General features: G+C 44.4%; 1 protein-coding gene across 8 annotated transcripts in view; it reads left to right on the top strand.

Moving 5' to 3' along the window:
• ANKS1A (ankyrin repeat and sterile alpha motif domain containing 1A) overlaps positions 1-18435 on the top strand; it is an 823551-nt gene that overhangs the window by 399089 nt on the left and 406027 nt on the right. For all 8 annotated transcript variants that reach the window (XM_069238819.1, XM_069238817.1, XM_069238816.1 and 5 more), the window contains 4 exons: positions 6743-6832; positions 15138-15258; positions 15904-15947; positions 16685-16805. In XM_069238819.1, the coding sequence (XP_069094920.1) occupies positions 6743-6832; positions 15138-15258; positions 15904-15947; positions 16685-16805 (376 nt within the window). The remainder of the gene's footprint in view (positions 1-6742; positions 6833-15137; positions 15259-15903; positions 15948-16684; positions 16806-18435) is intronic.

Below are 18435 nucleotides of genomic sequence, written 5' to 3'. Positions count from 1 at the left end.
TACTTAAGGTTTGTAATCCAAGGTGTGCATTACCAATTCAAAGTGTTACCATACGGGATAACAACAGCCCCAAGGGTATTCACAAAATGCCTTGCAGTAGTAGCCGCTCACATCAGGAGACAGCACATGCACGTATTCCCTTACTTGGACGATTGGTTAATAAAAACCAGCACTCAGCAACAGTGTCTCCTACACACACAATACGTCATAGAAACCCTACACAAACTAGGGTTCTCTCTAAACTACCAAAAATCACATCTACAACCGTGCCAAATACAACAGTACTTAGGAGCAACAATCGGCACACAAAAGGGGATTGCCACTCCAAGTCCACAAAGGGTACAAGCCTACCAAAATATAATATTAAACATGTACCCAAACCAGCACTATCAAGTGAGGTTTGTAAAGAAACTTCTAGGCATGATGTCTTCATGCATAGCCATTGTCCCAAACGCAAGACTACACATGCGGCCCTTACAACAGTGCCTAGCAACACAATGGACACAAGCACAGGGTCAACTTCAAGATCTAGTGTTGATAGACCGCCAGACACACTTCTCGCTTCAATGGTGGAATCCTATAAATTTAAACCAAGGGCGGCCATTCCAAGACCCAGTGCCTCAATACGTGATCACAACAGATGCTTCCATGATGGGGTGGGGAGCACACCTCAACCAGCACAGTATACAGGGACAATGGGACGTTCACCAAAAGCAACTGCATATAAATCATTTAGAACTGTTAGCAGTGTTTCTAGCATTGAAAGCATTTCAACCACTAATAGCCCACAAACACATCCTTGTCAAAACAGACAACATGACAACAATGTATTACCTAAACAAACAAGGAGGGACACACTCATCACAACTGTGTCTCTTAGCACAAAAGATTTGGCATTGGGCGATTCACAATCACATTCGCCTGATAGCACAGTACATCCCAGGGATTCAAAACCAGTTGCCCGACAATCTCAGTCGAGATCACCAACAAACACACGAATGGGAAATTCAACCCCAGATACTACAAACTTACTTTCTACGCTGGGGAACACCAGAAATAGACCTATTCGCAACAAAAGAAAACGCAAAATGCCAAAACTTTGCGTCCAGGTATCCACACCCTCAGTCCAAGGGCAATGCGTTATGGATCAGTTGGTCAGGGATATTTGCTTACGCTTTTCCCCCTCTCCCACTGCTTCCTTATCTGGTAAACAAATTGAGTCAAAACAAACTCAAACTAATACTAATAGCACCAACCTGGGCTCGCCAACCGTGGTATACAACACTACTGGACCTGTCAGTAGTACCTCATATAAAACTACCAAACAGACCAGATCTGTTAACTCAACACAAACAACAGATCAGACACCCGAATCCAGCATCGCTCAACCTAGCAATCTGGCTCCTGAAGTCTTAGAATTTGGACATTTAGACCTTACACAAGAATGTATGGAGGTCATTAAACAAGCTAGAAAACCTACTACAAGACATTGTTACGCAAACAAATGGAAAAGATTTCTTTATTACTGCCATAATAATCAAATTCAACCACTACATGCTTCCGCAAAAAACATTGTAAGCTACTTATTACACTTACAAAAATCTAAACTAGCTTTTTCTTCTATTAAAATACATCTCACATAATATATGTCTATCTGCAAATTACACATTCAACATCACTTTTTAGAATCCCAGTCATCAAAGCATTTATGGACGGTTTAAAAAGAATCATACCCCCGAGAACACCACCAGTCCCCTCGTGGAACCTCAATATTGTATTGACACGACTCATGGGTCCACCATTTGAACCCATGCACTCTTGTGAGATGCAATACTTAACCTGGAAAGTAGCCTTCCTAATAGCTATCACATCTCTTAGAAGAGTAAGTGAAATACAAGCATTTACTATACAAGAACCCTTTATACAAATACATAAACATAAAGTGGTTCTCCGTACAAATCCCAAATTCTTACCAAAAGTTATATCACCGTTCCATCTAAACCAAACAGTGGAACTCCCAGTCTTTTTTCCACAACCAGACTCAGTAGCAGAAAGAGCCTTACATACGTCAGACATTAAAAGAGCACTAATGTATTACATTGATAGAACAAAACAGTTTTGCAAAACAAAACAATTGTTTGTAGCCTTCCAAAAACCTCATGCAGGAAATCCAATATCCAAATAAGGCATTGCCAGATGGATAGTGAAATGTATTTAGACCTGCTATATTAAAGCAAAAAGAGATCTACCTATTACGCCAAAGGCGCACTCCACTAGGAAGAAAGGCGCCACAATGGCCTTTCTAGGAAATATACCTATGACAGAAATCTGTAAGGCAGCCACATGGTCTACGCCTCATACATTCACAAAACATTACTGTGTAGATGTGTTAACACAAGAAGCCACAGTAGGACAGGCTGTATTACGAACATTATTTCAGACAACTTCAACTCCTACAGGCTAAACCACCGCTTTCTGGGGAGATTACTGCTTACTAGTCTATGCACAGCATGTGTATCTGCAGCTACACATGCCATCGAACGGAAAATGTCACTTACCCTGTGTACATCTGTTCGTGGCATGAGACGCTGCAGATTCACATGCGCCCTCCCGCCTCCCCGGGAGCCTGTAGCCGTTTAAGTTGAATAAAAACTGTAAATTTGTAAATTTTGTAAATACTTATTAGTTTTATGCACATTATGTACATACATACTTACTCCATTGCATGGGCACCTTTACTATATACACAACTCCTACCTCACCCTCTGCGGGGAAAACAATCTAAGATGGAGTCGACGCCCATGCGCAGTGGAGCCGAAAGGGAGGGGTCCCTTGGTCTCGTGACTCGAAAAGTCTTCTTAGAAGAAAAACAACTTGTAACACTCCAAGCCCAACACTAGATGGCAGGATAATACACAGCATGTGAATCTGCAGCGTCTCATGCCACGAACAGATGTACCCTGGGTAAGTGACATTTTCCATATATATATATCTAGCTAATTCCCAAGCGTCAGGCAAGATCCCGCCCCCAATAAAGAGAGAAAAAGAATTGACACTGCACATGAACCAGTTGCAGGGCAATCTACAAACCAATGGCACATCAACAATTCCATGGGCTTATTGGCACAATGCAACCATGCTCACTAGGATGAGATGGAGGGGCTCCTCCAACTTTTCCTAGATGAGCAAAGGAAAGGGGGGGGGCAGGGATTAGTAGCAGAAGGCAAACTAATTTCAAACACGTCCGTTAGATGTGCTTTTTACTCTCCTGACACATTAGCCAAGAGTATTAATGTTAGTGTACTTCTTTGGCAACACGCATGGCTGTGTATTTCTGACTTCAAGCCTGATGTCCAGCAGGACATTCTTAAGTCCCCTTTTGATAAGGAACATCTTTTCGGGCCACAGGCCGATGAGACATTAGCAAAAAAAATAGAGAAGGACACAGAGACTGTGAAGTCCATGGGAGCTCTTCACACCCTTAGATCTAGGGGCTCCTTTTGCTGCTCCACCTATCACGGAGGCTCAAAGACCACCACCCCAGAAGCCTCCACCTCCTACCAGCGTGGCCAGAGCCAGTACTCTCCCACAAAGTCCTACTATAGGGGCTCCTATAGAGGAAACCACACCAAAGGTAGAGGAAGAAGTGCTTTGTCACTTGGTGCCGCCACCACCAGCAAGCAACGACTTGTTTCGCTTTCACCCTGATCACATTACACTTGTCAGGGGACAAATACACATTTTTTTTACCGATCAGGCATGCCCCCTTAAATTCTTTTGTTAAAAGGTGGCATTTTTAGTTGCCCTCACTTTACTTATAAGTGTTACAGAGCTCCAAGCTTTAACCTTGGAAGAACATTTCTTCAAACTACATAGAGACAAGGTAGTTCTCCGCACCAACCCTAAATTTCTCCCTAAAGTGGATTCCCAACTTCACCTCAACCAATCCATTGAATTGCCATTTTTTCCTGCAACCAGATTCCGTTGTGCAAAGAGCTTTTCATATATGATATGTTAAAAGAGACCTTATGTTCTATATTGATAGAACTAAAACCTTCAGAAAAACTAAACACATTTTTTGTAGCCTTTTCACCTCCACATAAAGGCAACCCTATATCCAAGTCCACCATTGTAGTTATGTACCCTCTTTCTTGGCATGGTTACCCCCTTTTTCCCCCTGATGTCAGTGTGTTTGACTGTGTTCACTGGGATCCTGCTAACCAGGTGTAGAAAAATGCCAGTGTTAGCATGGTTAGCCCCCACATTTTGCCCAGTGTTGATGCCAACTTTGATTGCAAGTGTGCTGGGACCCTGCTAACCAGACCCCAGCACCAGTGTTCTTTCCCTAAAACTCTACCCTTGTTCCCACAATTGCCACATCCCTGGCACACAGTTAAGTCCCTTGTAAAAAGGTGCCCATGGTACCAAGGGCCCTGTGGCCAGGGAAGGTCTCTAAGGGCTGCAGTATGTTAGGCCACCCTGGGGACCCCCTCACTCAGCACATGCACACTACCTTGCAGCTTGTGTGTGCTGCTGGGGAGAAAAAGACAAAGTCCTTCCTGGACTCTGCTGTGCTTCTTGGACTTTGTCCTTTTGTCCAGGAATCCACTGTTGGTGTCTTGCAGTCTCTTCTTGGTTTTGCATTATTCTTCTTCTCTTCTACGTGTGTGTTCTTGGGAATTTACAGGTATTTACTCCTGCTTTCCTGGTAGCCAGGGTGGGTTGTGGTACTTACCTTTGGGCTTTCCTAGTACTCTCAGCTCCCCTCTACACACTACACTTACCGAGGTGGGTCACCGACTTTCGCATTCCATTCCTGTTTTTATGCCTATTTCTGCATACTAGTGTATATAACTTGCATATGACTTAACTCCTAAGGGAGTATAGCCTCTATGGTTTTTTGTGGTATTTGTGTCACCAAAATAAAATACCTTTATGTTTGGAACACTGAGTGTTTTCTTTCATGTGTGTAAGTACTAAGTGTGACTACAGTGGTATTGCATGAGCTTTGCATGTCTCCTAGATAAGCCTTGGCTGCTCATCCACAGCTACCTCTAGAGAGCCTGTCTTCTATACACTGACTACACTAACAAGGGATACCTGGACCTAGTGTAAGCTGTAAGTGCCATAGGTACCCACTACACACCAGGCCAGCCCCTTACAAGTATAGCCAGAAAGATAGTAACATGCCTTCAGACTTGTTATGCTAAATACAAAAGACCTTTACCTACTCCTCACAGAGCACACTCTACTAGAATAACAGGACCATCCGTGGCTTTCTTAAGAAATGTTCACTTAGCTGACATATGTAAAGCAGCTACATGGTCCACACCGCACACTTTCACCAAACAGTATTGTGTGGATGTTTTAGTACATCATCAAGCCAGTGTAGATCAGGCAGTGCTACGTACTCTTTTTCATACAACTGCTTCAGCCACCGGTTAGCCACCGCTTCTGAGGGGGGACTGCGTTACAGTCTAAGCAGAGCATGTGTATTTACAACTGTACATGCCTCAAACGGAATGGTTCTTACCCTGTAAGCACCTGTTGGTGGCCTGTAGTGCTGAGATTCACATGCGCCAACCCTCCTCCCTGGACGCCTGTGGCTGTTAAAGTTTATTCTACTCTTTCTTACATGGATATCTCATGACTTACACTTAATCGACACTCCATTCTCATCCTCCTACTGGAAAACAGTCTGCTTCTGAGATCAGACTACATATTGAACTAAGCCATAAATGCCCATCAGCTGAGGTAAAGGTATAGGTGCGTGAAGGACGTAATTCTTCTAGTACAGTACTACACGTCATAGAATGGTTGCCACAAACATTAGTCTTCAGTTGCTTCCTGTGCAAAGGTACTTAATCCTGTTGTTCTGCTCCCTTTTGCTGCAATCACGTCTTCTCTCTTCTTTTCCCACATTCCCGTGGGCCACAGTGATACTGTTAAAGCAGTGTGTTTACTACAGCACACTAAGACGAGTCCTCCCAAAGCCTCTCTTCACTAGATGTTTCCAGAGAATGTCAATGTGTATTCTCAGAAGACCATGGGACAGTAAAAGTATTTGTATTTTACCTGGTGGAAAGTGTCTTGAAGCGCCCCACTATATCGGCCTGTTCAGAAATTTACTTTCGTTTAGTTTCAGGACAGCCATGTTGGCTTCCCTGCACTTATGAGCTTTCTTTGAGGCTCAGTTGGTTGTCCTAGTAATAAGACATGTTAGTTTGTGTACTTTTATAATGGGAGACTCAGTGAAAACTAAGGAAACCAGATGTATTTCTAAATGTGTCCTGCTCGACTGTGTCATGCTTACTTTCTTTGTAGCAATTTAAGAGGTTCATAAGGTATTAATGATTTCTTAATGAACCCAGCTGTAGTGGTGTAAGACATTTTGAATAAATAAGCTTGCTGCTGGACCAGTAACTTAATTTGGAATAAATGGAAATACAAGCTGCTAGTGAACTGGTTCTGAGGCCTTATTGACTCGTAGTGATCTTTGAGGACTATTTCTGAGGTCTCCCTCTTAACTCGGTCTCTATTGGTGCGTAACCTCTTAATGTTTTTTATGCCTTTCTCCAATTGATGCTGCATGTAATAGCTACTTTCAGGTGTGGATCATGGGCTTCTTTTGTGAATCCTTATCTTTTGCAGAAAATTGTATCTGATTCTGCCTGACTGTATTATGGGAGCTTTCAATCTGTGATTGATTCACATGCCTCAATGTTTCTTTTAATTGCTGCAGAGAGAACGTCCTCCTCCTCCAGCAAAACCACCCCCTGATGAAGAGGAAGAGCATCGCGAGAAGAGACTAGGTCCTAATGCTCCATGTGAGGTAATATCCTTTCGATAGGAGAACAATGATGTTGGGCATTAAAACTCTTATCGATTTGGGGAAATATTGGTCCTTCAGCAGAAATTAAAGTTCCTGCGTTCAAGGAGTTGGTTTGATGTGCTACCAGAATTATAGAGTAATACTGCATTATGATAATGATGTGACTGTGCCACAGACTTTAAGGTTGCCCACTAACCAGGAACATTGATTGCTTATAGCCACACAAAGAAGGCATAGTTGTGAATTCCACATTGAAGTCCAGTGTGCAAATGAGTCCAAATCTGATTCACAATTTAATATGATAGTAGACCTAATACATGCACATCAGTAAGCACTTTAAAATACATTCAGCTGAAATTATACAAAGTCCAGAGAGACAGTCAGGCTGATTTAGAGGGCCAGAAGAGATTAGTATCCAAATTTCTAACACAAATTCCAATACTTAAAAATGAGCAAGCCAGTGTTTCAAGAGGCCGATTTGGTATAAGGAAGTAGAGAAACAAAAAAAAGTTTGAATTGAATGTTAATTAATATCAGTCTGATGAAAGTTTTAAGAAAATTTGCTGTGGATTGAACTGTTTTCTTAACATAGTGTGTGTTAGCTCCTTGTGGTTAAATTCAGTTCCTTGCTTCAAATATCAACTTGTGTTTTGTATGTCTACCAAATTCAAACCTATTCATCTTCTAAATTTTTATTTTTGTTTGCATGTAGACCATAAATGCACATCTGCAAGCCAAGCGGCCCTTCACAAGTGCTATTTAATACATTTTGCACAGATATGTAAAATAACTCATCCTGTGAGAGCTCAGGCACTGTTACCCAAACATTCTGGTAAAGCAATGTTGAGCTTTAAAGCGATTCATTCAGTCCTCCTACTGGCTTGGATTGCTGGAAAGCAGGGATAATTGCTGTCCTTTTTACTTACAAGTCTCATGCTGATTGCCCATGATTTGTAGCCCACGCTGTCATTCATGACCTGTGTGAGCATGGCTTGCTATAGCCTTACATGCTTTTCCATGTCTCCATCATTGCCAGTGATCTCTTGCTGTGGTTAATAGGCAAATGTGCAGGTAACAATGTCTTCTTTTAAAATAATTAATTGGATGATTGCAGGAAAGTGCCACTGTTGGCATGGTTACCCCTCTCTTTTTGCCTGATATTGATGCCAACTTTGATTGAAAGTGTGCTGGGATCCTGCTAACCAGGCCCCAACATCAGTGTTCTTTCCCAAAATATGTACCTTTGTTTCCCCAATTGGCACACAGTTAAGTCCCTTGTAAAAGGTACCCATGGTACCAAGGGCCTTGTGGCCACTGATGGTCCCGAAGGGCTGCAGCATGTGTTATGCCACCCTGGGGGGGACTCCTCACCAAGCACATGCACACTGCCTTTGCAGCTTGTGTGTACTGGTGGGGAGAAAAAGGCAAAGTCGACATGGCACCCCCTCTGACTGCCATGCCCACAAATCACTGCCTGCTGCATAGGTAAGTCACCCCTCTACCAGGCCTTAAAACCCTAAGGCTGGGTTCTCTGCCCCAGAAGTGAGGGCATACCCGCACGAGCAATATGCCCCTACAGTGCCTACGTCCATTCTTAGACATTGTAAGTGCAGTGTAGCCATATTGAGTATATGGTCTGGGAGTTTGTCATTATGAACTCCACAGCTCCACAATGGCTTCACTGAATACTGGGAGTTTGGTATCAAACTTCTCAGCACAATAAACCTACACTGATGCCAGTCTGGGACTTATTGAAAATGCACACAGGGGGCATCTTAGTGATGCCCCCTGTATATTAGCCAAACTGCTAGTGCAGGACTGACCGGTCTGAAAGTGGCAGGCTGGCACAGACAAGTTTCTGACCACATTGAGTGAGAGCCTTTGTGCTCTCAGTAGCCAGAAACAAAGCCTGTCCTAGGTGGAGGTGCTTCACACCTCCCCCCTGCAGGGACTGTAACATCTGACGGTGAACCTCAAAGGCTCAAGCCTCTTGTTACAGTGTCCCAGGACACTCCAGTTAGTGGAGTTGCCAGCCCCCTGGACATAGCCCCACTTTTGGTAGCAAGTCAGATGGGAAAATTAGGGAAAGCAGGAACGGGTGACCACCTCAGCTAGGACCACCCCTACCGTGTCCAGAGCTGAGGTACCCATCCCCGCAGAATCCTCCATCTTGGTTTGGGGGACAGGGACCACTAGGGTTAGGTTTGTGTCCCCCCTCCACAAAGGGAGTGGACACAAGAAGGATGTAGCCACCCTCGGGGACAGTAGCCATTGGCCACTGCCCTCTGACCCCTGTAACGCCCTTAAATCCAGGATTTAAGGGCCTTCCTGAACCCAGCTCACCAGATTCCTGGCGACCTGACAAGGACTGCTAAGCTGAAACCCCCAGCGGGGAATAAGGAAGACACAAACTGACTTGGCCCCAGCCCTACCGGCCTATTTCTTGCTTTAAGGAACCTGCAGAAGAACAGCAACGCATCCTGTGGGACCAGCGACCTCTGCCAAGCTCCAGAGGACTGACCTGCATCACAAAGGACCAAGAACTCCCGTGGGCAGTGGCTCTGTCCAAGAAGAAACACCAGAGGACCCTTCTGACCACGAAAGCTCCGGACGAAGATATCTGACACCTACAGGTACACTGCACCCGCAGCCCTTGGAGAGCCTGACCACCAGTGCAGCAGTGTTCAGCAAGTGGCCCTTTTACTTGTCCAGCCTGTGGTATTCCCGAACTGACCACCTGGACCCAGCCTGCAGCATCTAAGTGACTCCCGGGGATCAAAAAACATTGGGAGCCCAACACTCTGTTTGCACCCTGCACCCAGCTGCCCCTGTGCTGCTGAGGGTGTATGTTTGGTGCCTACTTGTGCCCCTCCCCCTTCCCCCGGTGCTCCTCTAAACCCCAGAGGTCTGCCCTCCGAAGACGCAAGTGCTTACTTTCCTGCATATCTGGAACCGAGTGTCCCCAGTCTCCATAGGAACCCATGTGAAATTTGCCTCAACTTTGACCTCTGCACCCAGCTGGCCCTGTGTTGCTGGTAGGTGGGTGTTTGGGGTTAACGTGAACCCCAATCTGTGGACTTCCTAAAACCTGGAGACTGGAGCTGTAAATTGTGTACTTACCTGCAAATCGAACTAACATTTCTTGCTGCGAGTATAAGAGAGACCATAGCCGACTTTGACCAATTTAACTGAAGACCATGTTTCTCCCAGGGTGCAGGTTTACAAGGAGGATATAATCTGCATGTGTTAAAAAAGAGTGTATAATAAACACTCTCCCCACGCCCCAGGGGCAAAGGACAGCCTTGCCATATCCCTCGGCTAAAGTGGATTGCTGAAGAGAGGCCACCATTTAACCTCACTCGGGCCAGGAGTTTGTTATAGATAAATTGGACCCATCTCAATATAGTTCTGCCAAGGCCCATAAGCTGTGAAACAGTCAACAGGAAGTTACATTCCACTATATCGAATGCTTTAGTTATATCCAGGAAGGCGGCCAACACTGGTACATTCAGGTCTATTTGATGAGTACGTGAAAATAGTGTGTATAGATTATCCGGGCGAACCACATGGGGCAAAATAGTCAACAAGTGGTTCGCTAGTGCCTATGTCAGGATCTTAATGTCCACATTGACAAGTGACAGTGGGAGATAAGAGTTGCACTCTTCAGGGGACTTACCAGGTTTAAGCAGTGTTATTACGATGGCTTCTCTCATGGAATAGGGGAGTTTACCAAGTCTAAGCGCCTCATCATTGACTTCTGAAAGGGGAGGAGACAGATTCTGAGCAAACTCCATTTCTTAAGTTTCCTAATCACTGAATGAAGTTTTTCCGCTATGAATGGTTGGCATAACTGAACTTTCATAGCATGGCTGCCAAGCCAAGGTCGCCATTTCTAAATATTGGTGTATGTCTGGAGTTCGAACTGCCTTTTTGGACGTGTAGAGGGTCATATAAAAATTAGCAAAGGCAGTGAGAATGTTAGAGGGTCATGTACAACATTGCCCTCAGGAGTACTAAGGTGTGTCAAGTAAGTGGCAGCCCATTTGAGTTTTAGTAAAATTGTTCAGGTGCGGCCCGATCGATTTCCCCCTCTCCATATTTTCTAGCCACCCAGTATTTACCCCGGAATTTCAGTTCCCTCTCCGCCTCCTCCCGAAATTCAGTGATTGTAACCTGCATTAGACCAAGGTACAATTTGTCATTAGTGAAGTCATATTAATGCTCCAGGGATCGCAAGTCTTGCTGCAGGCTAGTCAGTCGGGATCGTATAGACCGGAGTATACCACACTCCTTGGCCATACACTATCCCTGAATCACTATTTTCAGGGCCACCCACAATGTCTACCTAGCCTCTAGTGACTTCCAAATAGGATTGAATGGCCTGGTGACTCTCCTCTTTAAACACTGTGTCTAAAAACATTTTAGTTTGGAGTTGCCACAGGTGGGTTTGATCCTAGGCAGTTGGTGGTGTTAGGCATTGGATCACTGGGGAATGATCGGAAAGCGTTCTTGGAAAATGTTCGATCTTTTGTAGCGAAGCCTGTACATCTTGAGAACTGAGCCAGCAATCAATTAAGGAGGATGAGTCATGGACTGAGGAGTGAAAAGCGCACCAGGATATCTGAACCTCTACATATTCACAGGGCCATATTGCTGCATGATATTGATAGTGCTGCTCGGACATTCATCTGCCTCCATTATTTGCGGCCACTGCAATTCCACTCTACATCAAGAACAGTTATAGTCGGGCCCCTCTCCCCACAAATAACTGTGCATGGGTCTGTATCTGCAGTGTTGGATGGAAGTGTGGATTATCAGTATTAGGGCTGTACATATTTATCATGTTTAAGCAATTCAGCAGGCCCTGCAGGATAATAAAAACCCCACAAGATAAGTAATTGTATGGAAGTTGTAAAATTTTATTGATTTGTCTACAGCTATGCTACACTCCAGGAATAGGAGCAGTAGGAGGTGAAATAGCCATTTGAGCCCCATGCAAGTATATCTACTTTTTGTCTAGTCTTGTGTGCCAGGTCTACACTTTTGAGGACTATTCAGCCCTCTCACATTCCATGCGCCCAACCGCAGGAGACAGAGGCTTGGTGGTATGTCTGCCTCTTAAAGAAAAACTGTAATGATACCACAGTAACCAGTATGTATAGCGTATAATATAAAATGTCAAGTCACCTATCACAATATTCTGCCTGTGTGGAAGATGTGCCCCTGAACTATGCCCCCCACACATACACACCAGGACCCAATTTCCTAGCGAATCCCCTGTGAAAACCATCTCAAGCATCATAAGCAGTGAAGTGAAGTAAAGTAACATTAGTGAGAAGAATTACAAAGTGGAAAGTGAATCTAGGCATACAGCCGGGTGCGGCCAGCGCTTGTCATCACACCACCACCACTACAAATAGTAGGAGTTAAAAGAAAAAAAGATTTAATAGTAATCCCTCAGCCAGAAACACTTAACGAGCAGGCATGCAGACACCAATCAAGCAGAGATTCCGCATTAGAACCCCCAAGTCCGTTAAGGCCAACCACAAAATGCGCAATGTTCACTACCTCGAACTGTGACCTGCTATTGGCGCTGTCTCTTATTGAGGATGAACCTCCACTTGTAACATGTTTCTGAAGAAATGCAAGCGCGTCCTTAATGGTCTGTGTATACATGGGGTTTGCTATTTCAGAGGAAGTGAAGATGTGCTGGATAGAGCATTTTATATTATACCATGCTCCTGGAGGTTTTCGTAACAGCACGGAATTGTTTACGGGCCTCTGGCACAGATTGCATAAAGCCGTCGGGGAAGAAGGAAACCTATTGAATGTCCTTTGCCTCTCTGGCCTTTCTTAAAAGCTGGTCACGGTCGTGATAATTGAGAAACTTTGTTATTATGGGACGCAGAGGCACTCCTGTTATCATTCTTATGACAACTGATCTTCGGTCCCTCTCAATAACAAACATCTTGGATTAATTACCTGCACCAAACAGGGACAGGATAATTTTTTCAATATAGTCTTCTTTGCGGACCATTACTGTAGTCTGTGAGATGACAGCAACCTGATGTTACTTCTTTGCGAGCGAGCCTCCAAATCTTCATTCATCATTATATTGTGGAGCTCTATTTGCAGATCTTTAACTATGTTAACTTGTTGTGAGTCATCATCCTCCAACTCCAAGACTCTCTGTTCCACCGTGGTGAGACGGGTATGTTTGTCCAAGCGTTCATTCATGTCATCCATTTAAGGAGTCAGTCTTTAAGTCAGTAGAAGTGAAGCCTGAATATCCTCTGATGAGATGGAGTCATCAGCACCCACTGTCCCAGGGAGGCTTTGGGAGGAGCTCAGTGTCGGACTGTCTAGTGGCTTTCCGAGCCAAACATTAGCCAAGTTTGCTTGGCATCATATTTGCCCATGGAGTTTCACTGATTAGGACTGGAGCAACCGAAGTTTACAGAAGCTAGTTGTTGAACTGAACCCTACTATCACACCTTGTCACAGGTCCACAGAGAGATCTGTGCAGATGTATGCAAACCAGTGCAGTCCCCTACCCCTTTAAGCAAATAGGGGATTAGGCTCAGGCCACAAAGCAAACTATTGGTGGATCCATGCCTTTGGGTCCCCAGGAGGTGAAATTATTTTATGGAATATGGACGTTCAGTAGTAGTAGTGGTCCCCAGGTTCACCTTCCTTCTCAGCTACATCACAAAGCCACTGCAGATCTGGCCTACTTCCCAGTGGGTCCCAAAATAATGGCACAGCCCTCCTGCTTTTCACTCACCATACCACAAACAGTCCTTCATTCACGTCCTACATGACCCTCCACCTCTACTTTTCACAGAGGGACCAAGTAACTGATGGATATAGTGGCCGCAGACATTTATTAAAGGGCGGTAGTCACAGCCTGCCATCCCTGCACAGAGAGCCATAACTAGCATGGAGTGCTAGTGCTCGTGGGATCTCATGGGTGGAGTACAGGCCCCTGGGCTGAAGCTTGCTGCCTAGCCCGACTCCACCTGTGCCACTGCCGATTGGCAGCCTCGCTGCACAGCGAGAGGCCTCACAAAATGGTGCTCATGTCCCAGTGCTGAGTGCCTTCCTCCGACATGCGAGCCCTGGCCAGGCACTTGGCTCCTCGCTGTCAAATCAACGCTGTGGGGTCTGCAGCAGGTGGTGGTGTAGTGGCGTAATCACTTTAGGAAGGATGCGGGTAATGAATGACCCGGCTCCTGGAGTGCACTTAGAACACCACCATCTTGTTTTGCTGCTCGGCACACCCACGAAACTTGAATTTCTAAGTAGGCATAAATATGACCTGACTTAAGAGCTTTGAAAATATGTTTTTGTTGTTTTGCTTTATTTTATTTTGAGATGCATGCTTAAGGCGTTTTCTACTGATATTATTGAAGTGCCTGAACTGTGCTTTCTTTAGACCAGCCCTCCACTTCTCAAGGTTGAGCAGCCGACGTATTGAGGAGGTGTTGCAAGCAGAGAAAACACTGCTCGGTGGTATTTAGCTTACTGGACAATATTTATTGCACCAAAGGTGATGATTGTCACTACCTAAAATAATGTTTTTAAATGCTCTAACACATAAGTTCAGAACTCCTGTTTTACCCTTAGCGTCAGGGTTAGTACCCTCATTTTAGAACATGTCATTAGGCTCACTCATTTCACATACTTGCTCTGTGCAACTCCTGTTGGTTGTATGCACTCGCCTATGGGTATTGTGCATCTTAGAGACAATTTAATCTCAATGAAATTGTGGGGGTGGGGGGGGAGTTAAAACTTTGACCAATTAAAAAGATCGCCCCTTCAGAAGTTTCTTCATCCCGGTATGTTCATGAAATATCTTGTATTAATAGTAGCTCTTCGTCGAGAACAAATTAGTTTGACTATACACAAATGATTAGAGTGGCTGTGAAGAGGTTTGCACCGCAAGCGCTTGACACTACCATTTGAATACTGCACACATCACATCTTAATCCTTGGCACGGGGCAAAGTTTTAGAAAGTTTCCAGTACTGTTAAAACTTGCATGTATCCTTCAAAAGACTGTGAAGGTTTTGTTCTTAGTGATGACTATGAGCACTGCAGAGTCTGTAATCTTTCAACCCCATGTTACTGTATTACAGTCTAAGACATATCTTATAAGGGTGCATGTATTTAGTGAATTGTGGCATTTCTGAAGAAATAAAGGTGCTTGAAATGTTTGATTATGCAATTTTTTTGATTAATCAGTCCTAGGAATTTCTTTCCCTAAGGGTTATGTTTGAGTCTTTTTTGACACATTTTAATTTTAGGCTACTGGAGCAAGGAGGAAGAGCAGAGGCAGTACGACAGAGGGAGAAGATGAAAATCCTTATGAACTTCTTGTGACAGCCAAAACCAAGAGACCTGTCACATTAGAGGGAAGAAGCAAAGGTATTATGATTTATGAAGGGAAGGGGAATAAAACACTGCACCCAGTCCTGGAAACTTGCCAAACTGGAAGGGTTACATAACCACACCTTTCAGAATACCCATTAACCTTCACTCCACATGAGCTAGGGCTTGACCACTTGGTCCCCATATAGAGGAGGGCTAATGAGGCTTTGGAGGTCCAGCTTTCAGGTCCCGGGCGCGCCCAATACACCTTAATGTGATCAGTAAGGTACGATTGCAATTATGGCTACTTTGCAGTCCTTTCAGCTTTGAGGCTTTGGGATAGGCCGTGAGCCGTGCTGAGGGACCATTGTACTGGTCACAATATCTTTGTGTTTTTCAAACCAGTAGGTTGAATTCCCAAGCCACCAAAATGTGCCTCCTTTTTTCCTTCATGTATATGTCTTGTTTCCTTTTGTCATTCTACTCTCCTCTTTCTTTGATCTAACAGCTGTGTGCATGTGAACATCATGAAACTGGGTTCTGTTTTAATACTGCAAGTGCATACATTGGAGTCAGGGTAGAAGTTTAGACTTTTCTCCTTTTCAAGGCACTCCCATTGTCTTCATAAATGAGCTTTTCCTGGTTTGTGACCACACACTCTGTAGCTGTGATATGCTGATTATTGTTTTCTCTCATCCTCAGGTGAGGTCTTAGTTCCCACAGCCATCCTTGGTGTCCAGCCTCAGGTGAGCACAAAGTGTCGTAATTGAGATTATTGAATATTGCAAGGCAACAAGCATACACCATTTTTTGTGCAGCAGTTGTTTCCACAGATTTGTGCAACATGGTGTGAGAAACAGGTTGAGATGGAAACATGCCTCTGCTCTATATGACAACACTCTCACCATATTGACATTGTGGCATGCTCTTGGTTTTGAATTTACCCATTTCCTGAAATCAAGCACCATTTGCATTCCTGCATCAGAACACACACGACTGTGTCGAGTTACCTTAGTCCTTCCTGCAGCTGTAATTCTTGTAACTCTTTAACTCTACCAGCCTCGTCGTCAGGTTCCCCTTTGTTTTCCAGCAGAGTAATAACGCCCAGCTCTTTTAACTTTAGTTGTAACCATTTTCAACCCAGCCACCCTACTATTGAAATCAATAAGATACTTTCCAACACACTAAAAGCCCTATAATTTGGATTATTCTGTTGCACCATTATTTGTCACCTCTCCTTTCTCTTATTTATTAAAGTACCAAGATCCGACTATAATTTTCATTACACCTGAATCAGCTTCACTGATTTCCTTTTCCTCACTTATAACAGGCTACCATACCCAAACATGTTAATCTTCAACATATCTGGCACTTGTCTAGAATGGTCACTTCTCTTTTTTTGTAAGTTGTTGATGTTACAAGATCATGAGCATTTTGTATGGAGTCCTCTACCTTTACTAAACTAGGTGAAATTTGTTTTCAGGCTCGACCACGCAAAGGTGTGCCCTCCCAGGATTCCCAGCAACAAATGAATCGCCGCAGCTCTTCTGACATCTCCATTGGCCATAGTGAGGCAGAGGGTCATGGATCAGATAAACCCAGAGGTAAGGCTTGTACAAGAAAGTAGTGCTGGCCACTAGTACACATGCTTACTGCATTCTTGTGTCAGAAGTGAGAGGATAGGAGACCTATTCCAGTGTCTATACCATTGGTTAATCATGACTTGAACATTATGTCCGCAGCAAGTGTGGCTGTATATACACATGATCTGCATACTGCTATCATCTAGTGTTGGGCTCTGATATTACAACTTGTTTTTCATCGAAGAAACCTGAAGTCACAGTGTGTGCTTTGACTTCGTTAGTCCACAATGTGTATGGGCACAGACAAATGAAACCTACACTATATCCTGATGACCTCACCAACTATCAGTCCTTTACCTTTCATGGGCAGTCTATATTCAACTGCAAGATCACATTAAGGCTAACCATCTTCTGCACAACCACCGGTCTGGCTCCGTATTGTGGGGGATGCTCTTTTGACTATAGATGATGACCTCTGCCTCCTGCTGTTGCTAGACCTCTCAGCTGCAGTCAACCAGTCGACCATCCCATTCTCATACGAACCCTCAAGTTGGAAATCACTGGGAATGTCTTTCACTAGTTCTCCTCTTACCTTTCCAAAGAACACCAGTTTAACATGGGCCCTTCCAAAATACAAAAGATAACTATATATGTGGAGTTCCCCAGGGTTTTTTACTGTCTCCTGTCATCTTCAACTTTAACATGGAACCTCTTGGTGAGGTACTCACAGATAACTGCAACAGCAAGCTGATGGATGAAATGCTTTACTTAATCTCGGCCACCGACAATTGCTTGGGTCTGCATTCCGCGCCATCGTTTTTTACTCCCCATGCCACTCTAGACAAAGGCCCACCTTATGTAAATCAATACCACCCTCAGTTCTGAACTGCCAGACAATGTTCTTTCCAGAAGGGATCACAAGCATCCCAGACTGGTTTCAACCTACTTCGGTGTAGTCGGTGAGGTGCAACTTTAGTCCTGTGGCACTGTGAGCATTGAACCCATGTCTGTGCATAGTTGTTACACTTAAGGCATCCACTGCAACAACAAGGTGGTGAATGTAATGCTTGAATTAACCTCAGCCACTGGTACAGGCCGCATTACAGTCCATCCAGTCTTACTCGCAGCACCAATATTCACCAATATGCAAATGATACACAACTCCACTTGAAAGTTTCCTATGCTTCAAACACTCTGTCTCCTTCCAAACTGTACACTGGCACTCCTTAGGGGCTCGCTACCTGCTGCAGCACGTGTCATCCAGGGCCTGAAGAAGTTTGATCACTTCACCCCTCATTCTGCTGGAGCTTCATTGGCTCGCCTTGACCAGCATAATTTACGAAGCCTTCACAACCAGCACCCCCGCTTATCTTACAGGCAAGCTTGTAATCTCTGGCTCACCTGAGGCCAGCACACCATTAGACTGCAGACTCAGAAGTGTACAAAAGAAGAAACAACACAACAGGCCTTTTCTGTCTGCACACCCATGATCTGGGACAACATCCCCTTATCCACCATGACCGCCCCAACGCTGCTCCAATTTAGGAATGAGTAGAAGACTTGTCTCTTTAAAGAACGCTACATCACTATGCATTAACGGTCCACATCTCTGCTTCCTATCCTATTACTCGCAGACTTTCAACTTGTGTTT

The sequence above is a fragment of the Pleurodeles waltl genome, chromosome 6, assembly GCF_031143425.1.
Source record: "Pleurodeles waltl isolate 20211129_DDA chromosome 6, aPleWal1.hap1.20221129, whole genome shotgun sequence".
Taxonomy (NCBI): Eukaryota; Metazoa; Chordata; class Amphibia; order Caudata; family Salamandridae; genus Pleurodeles; species Pleurodeles waltl.
Note: the sequence above shows the minus strand (reverse complement) of the source record. Positions and strands in the feature narration are given on the sequence as shown.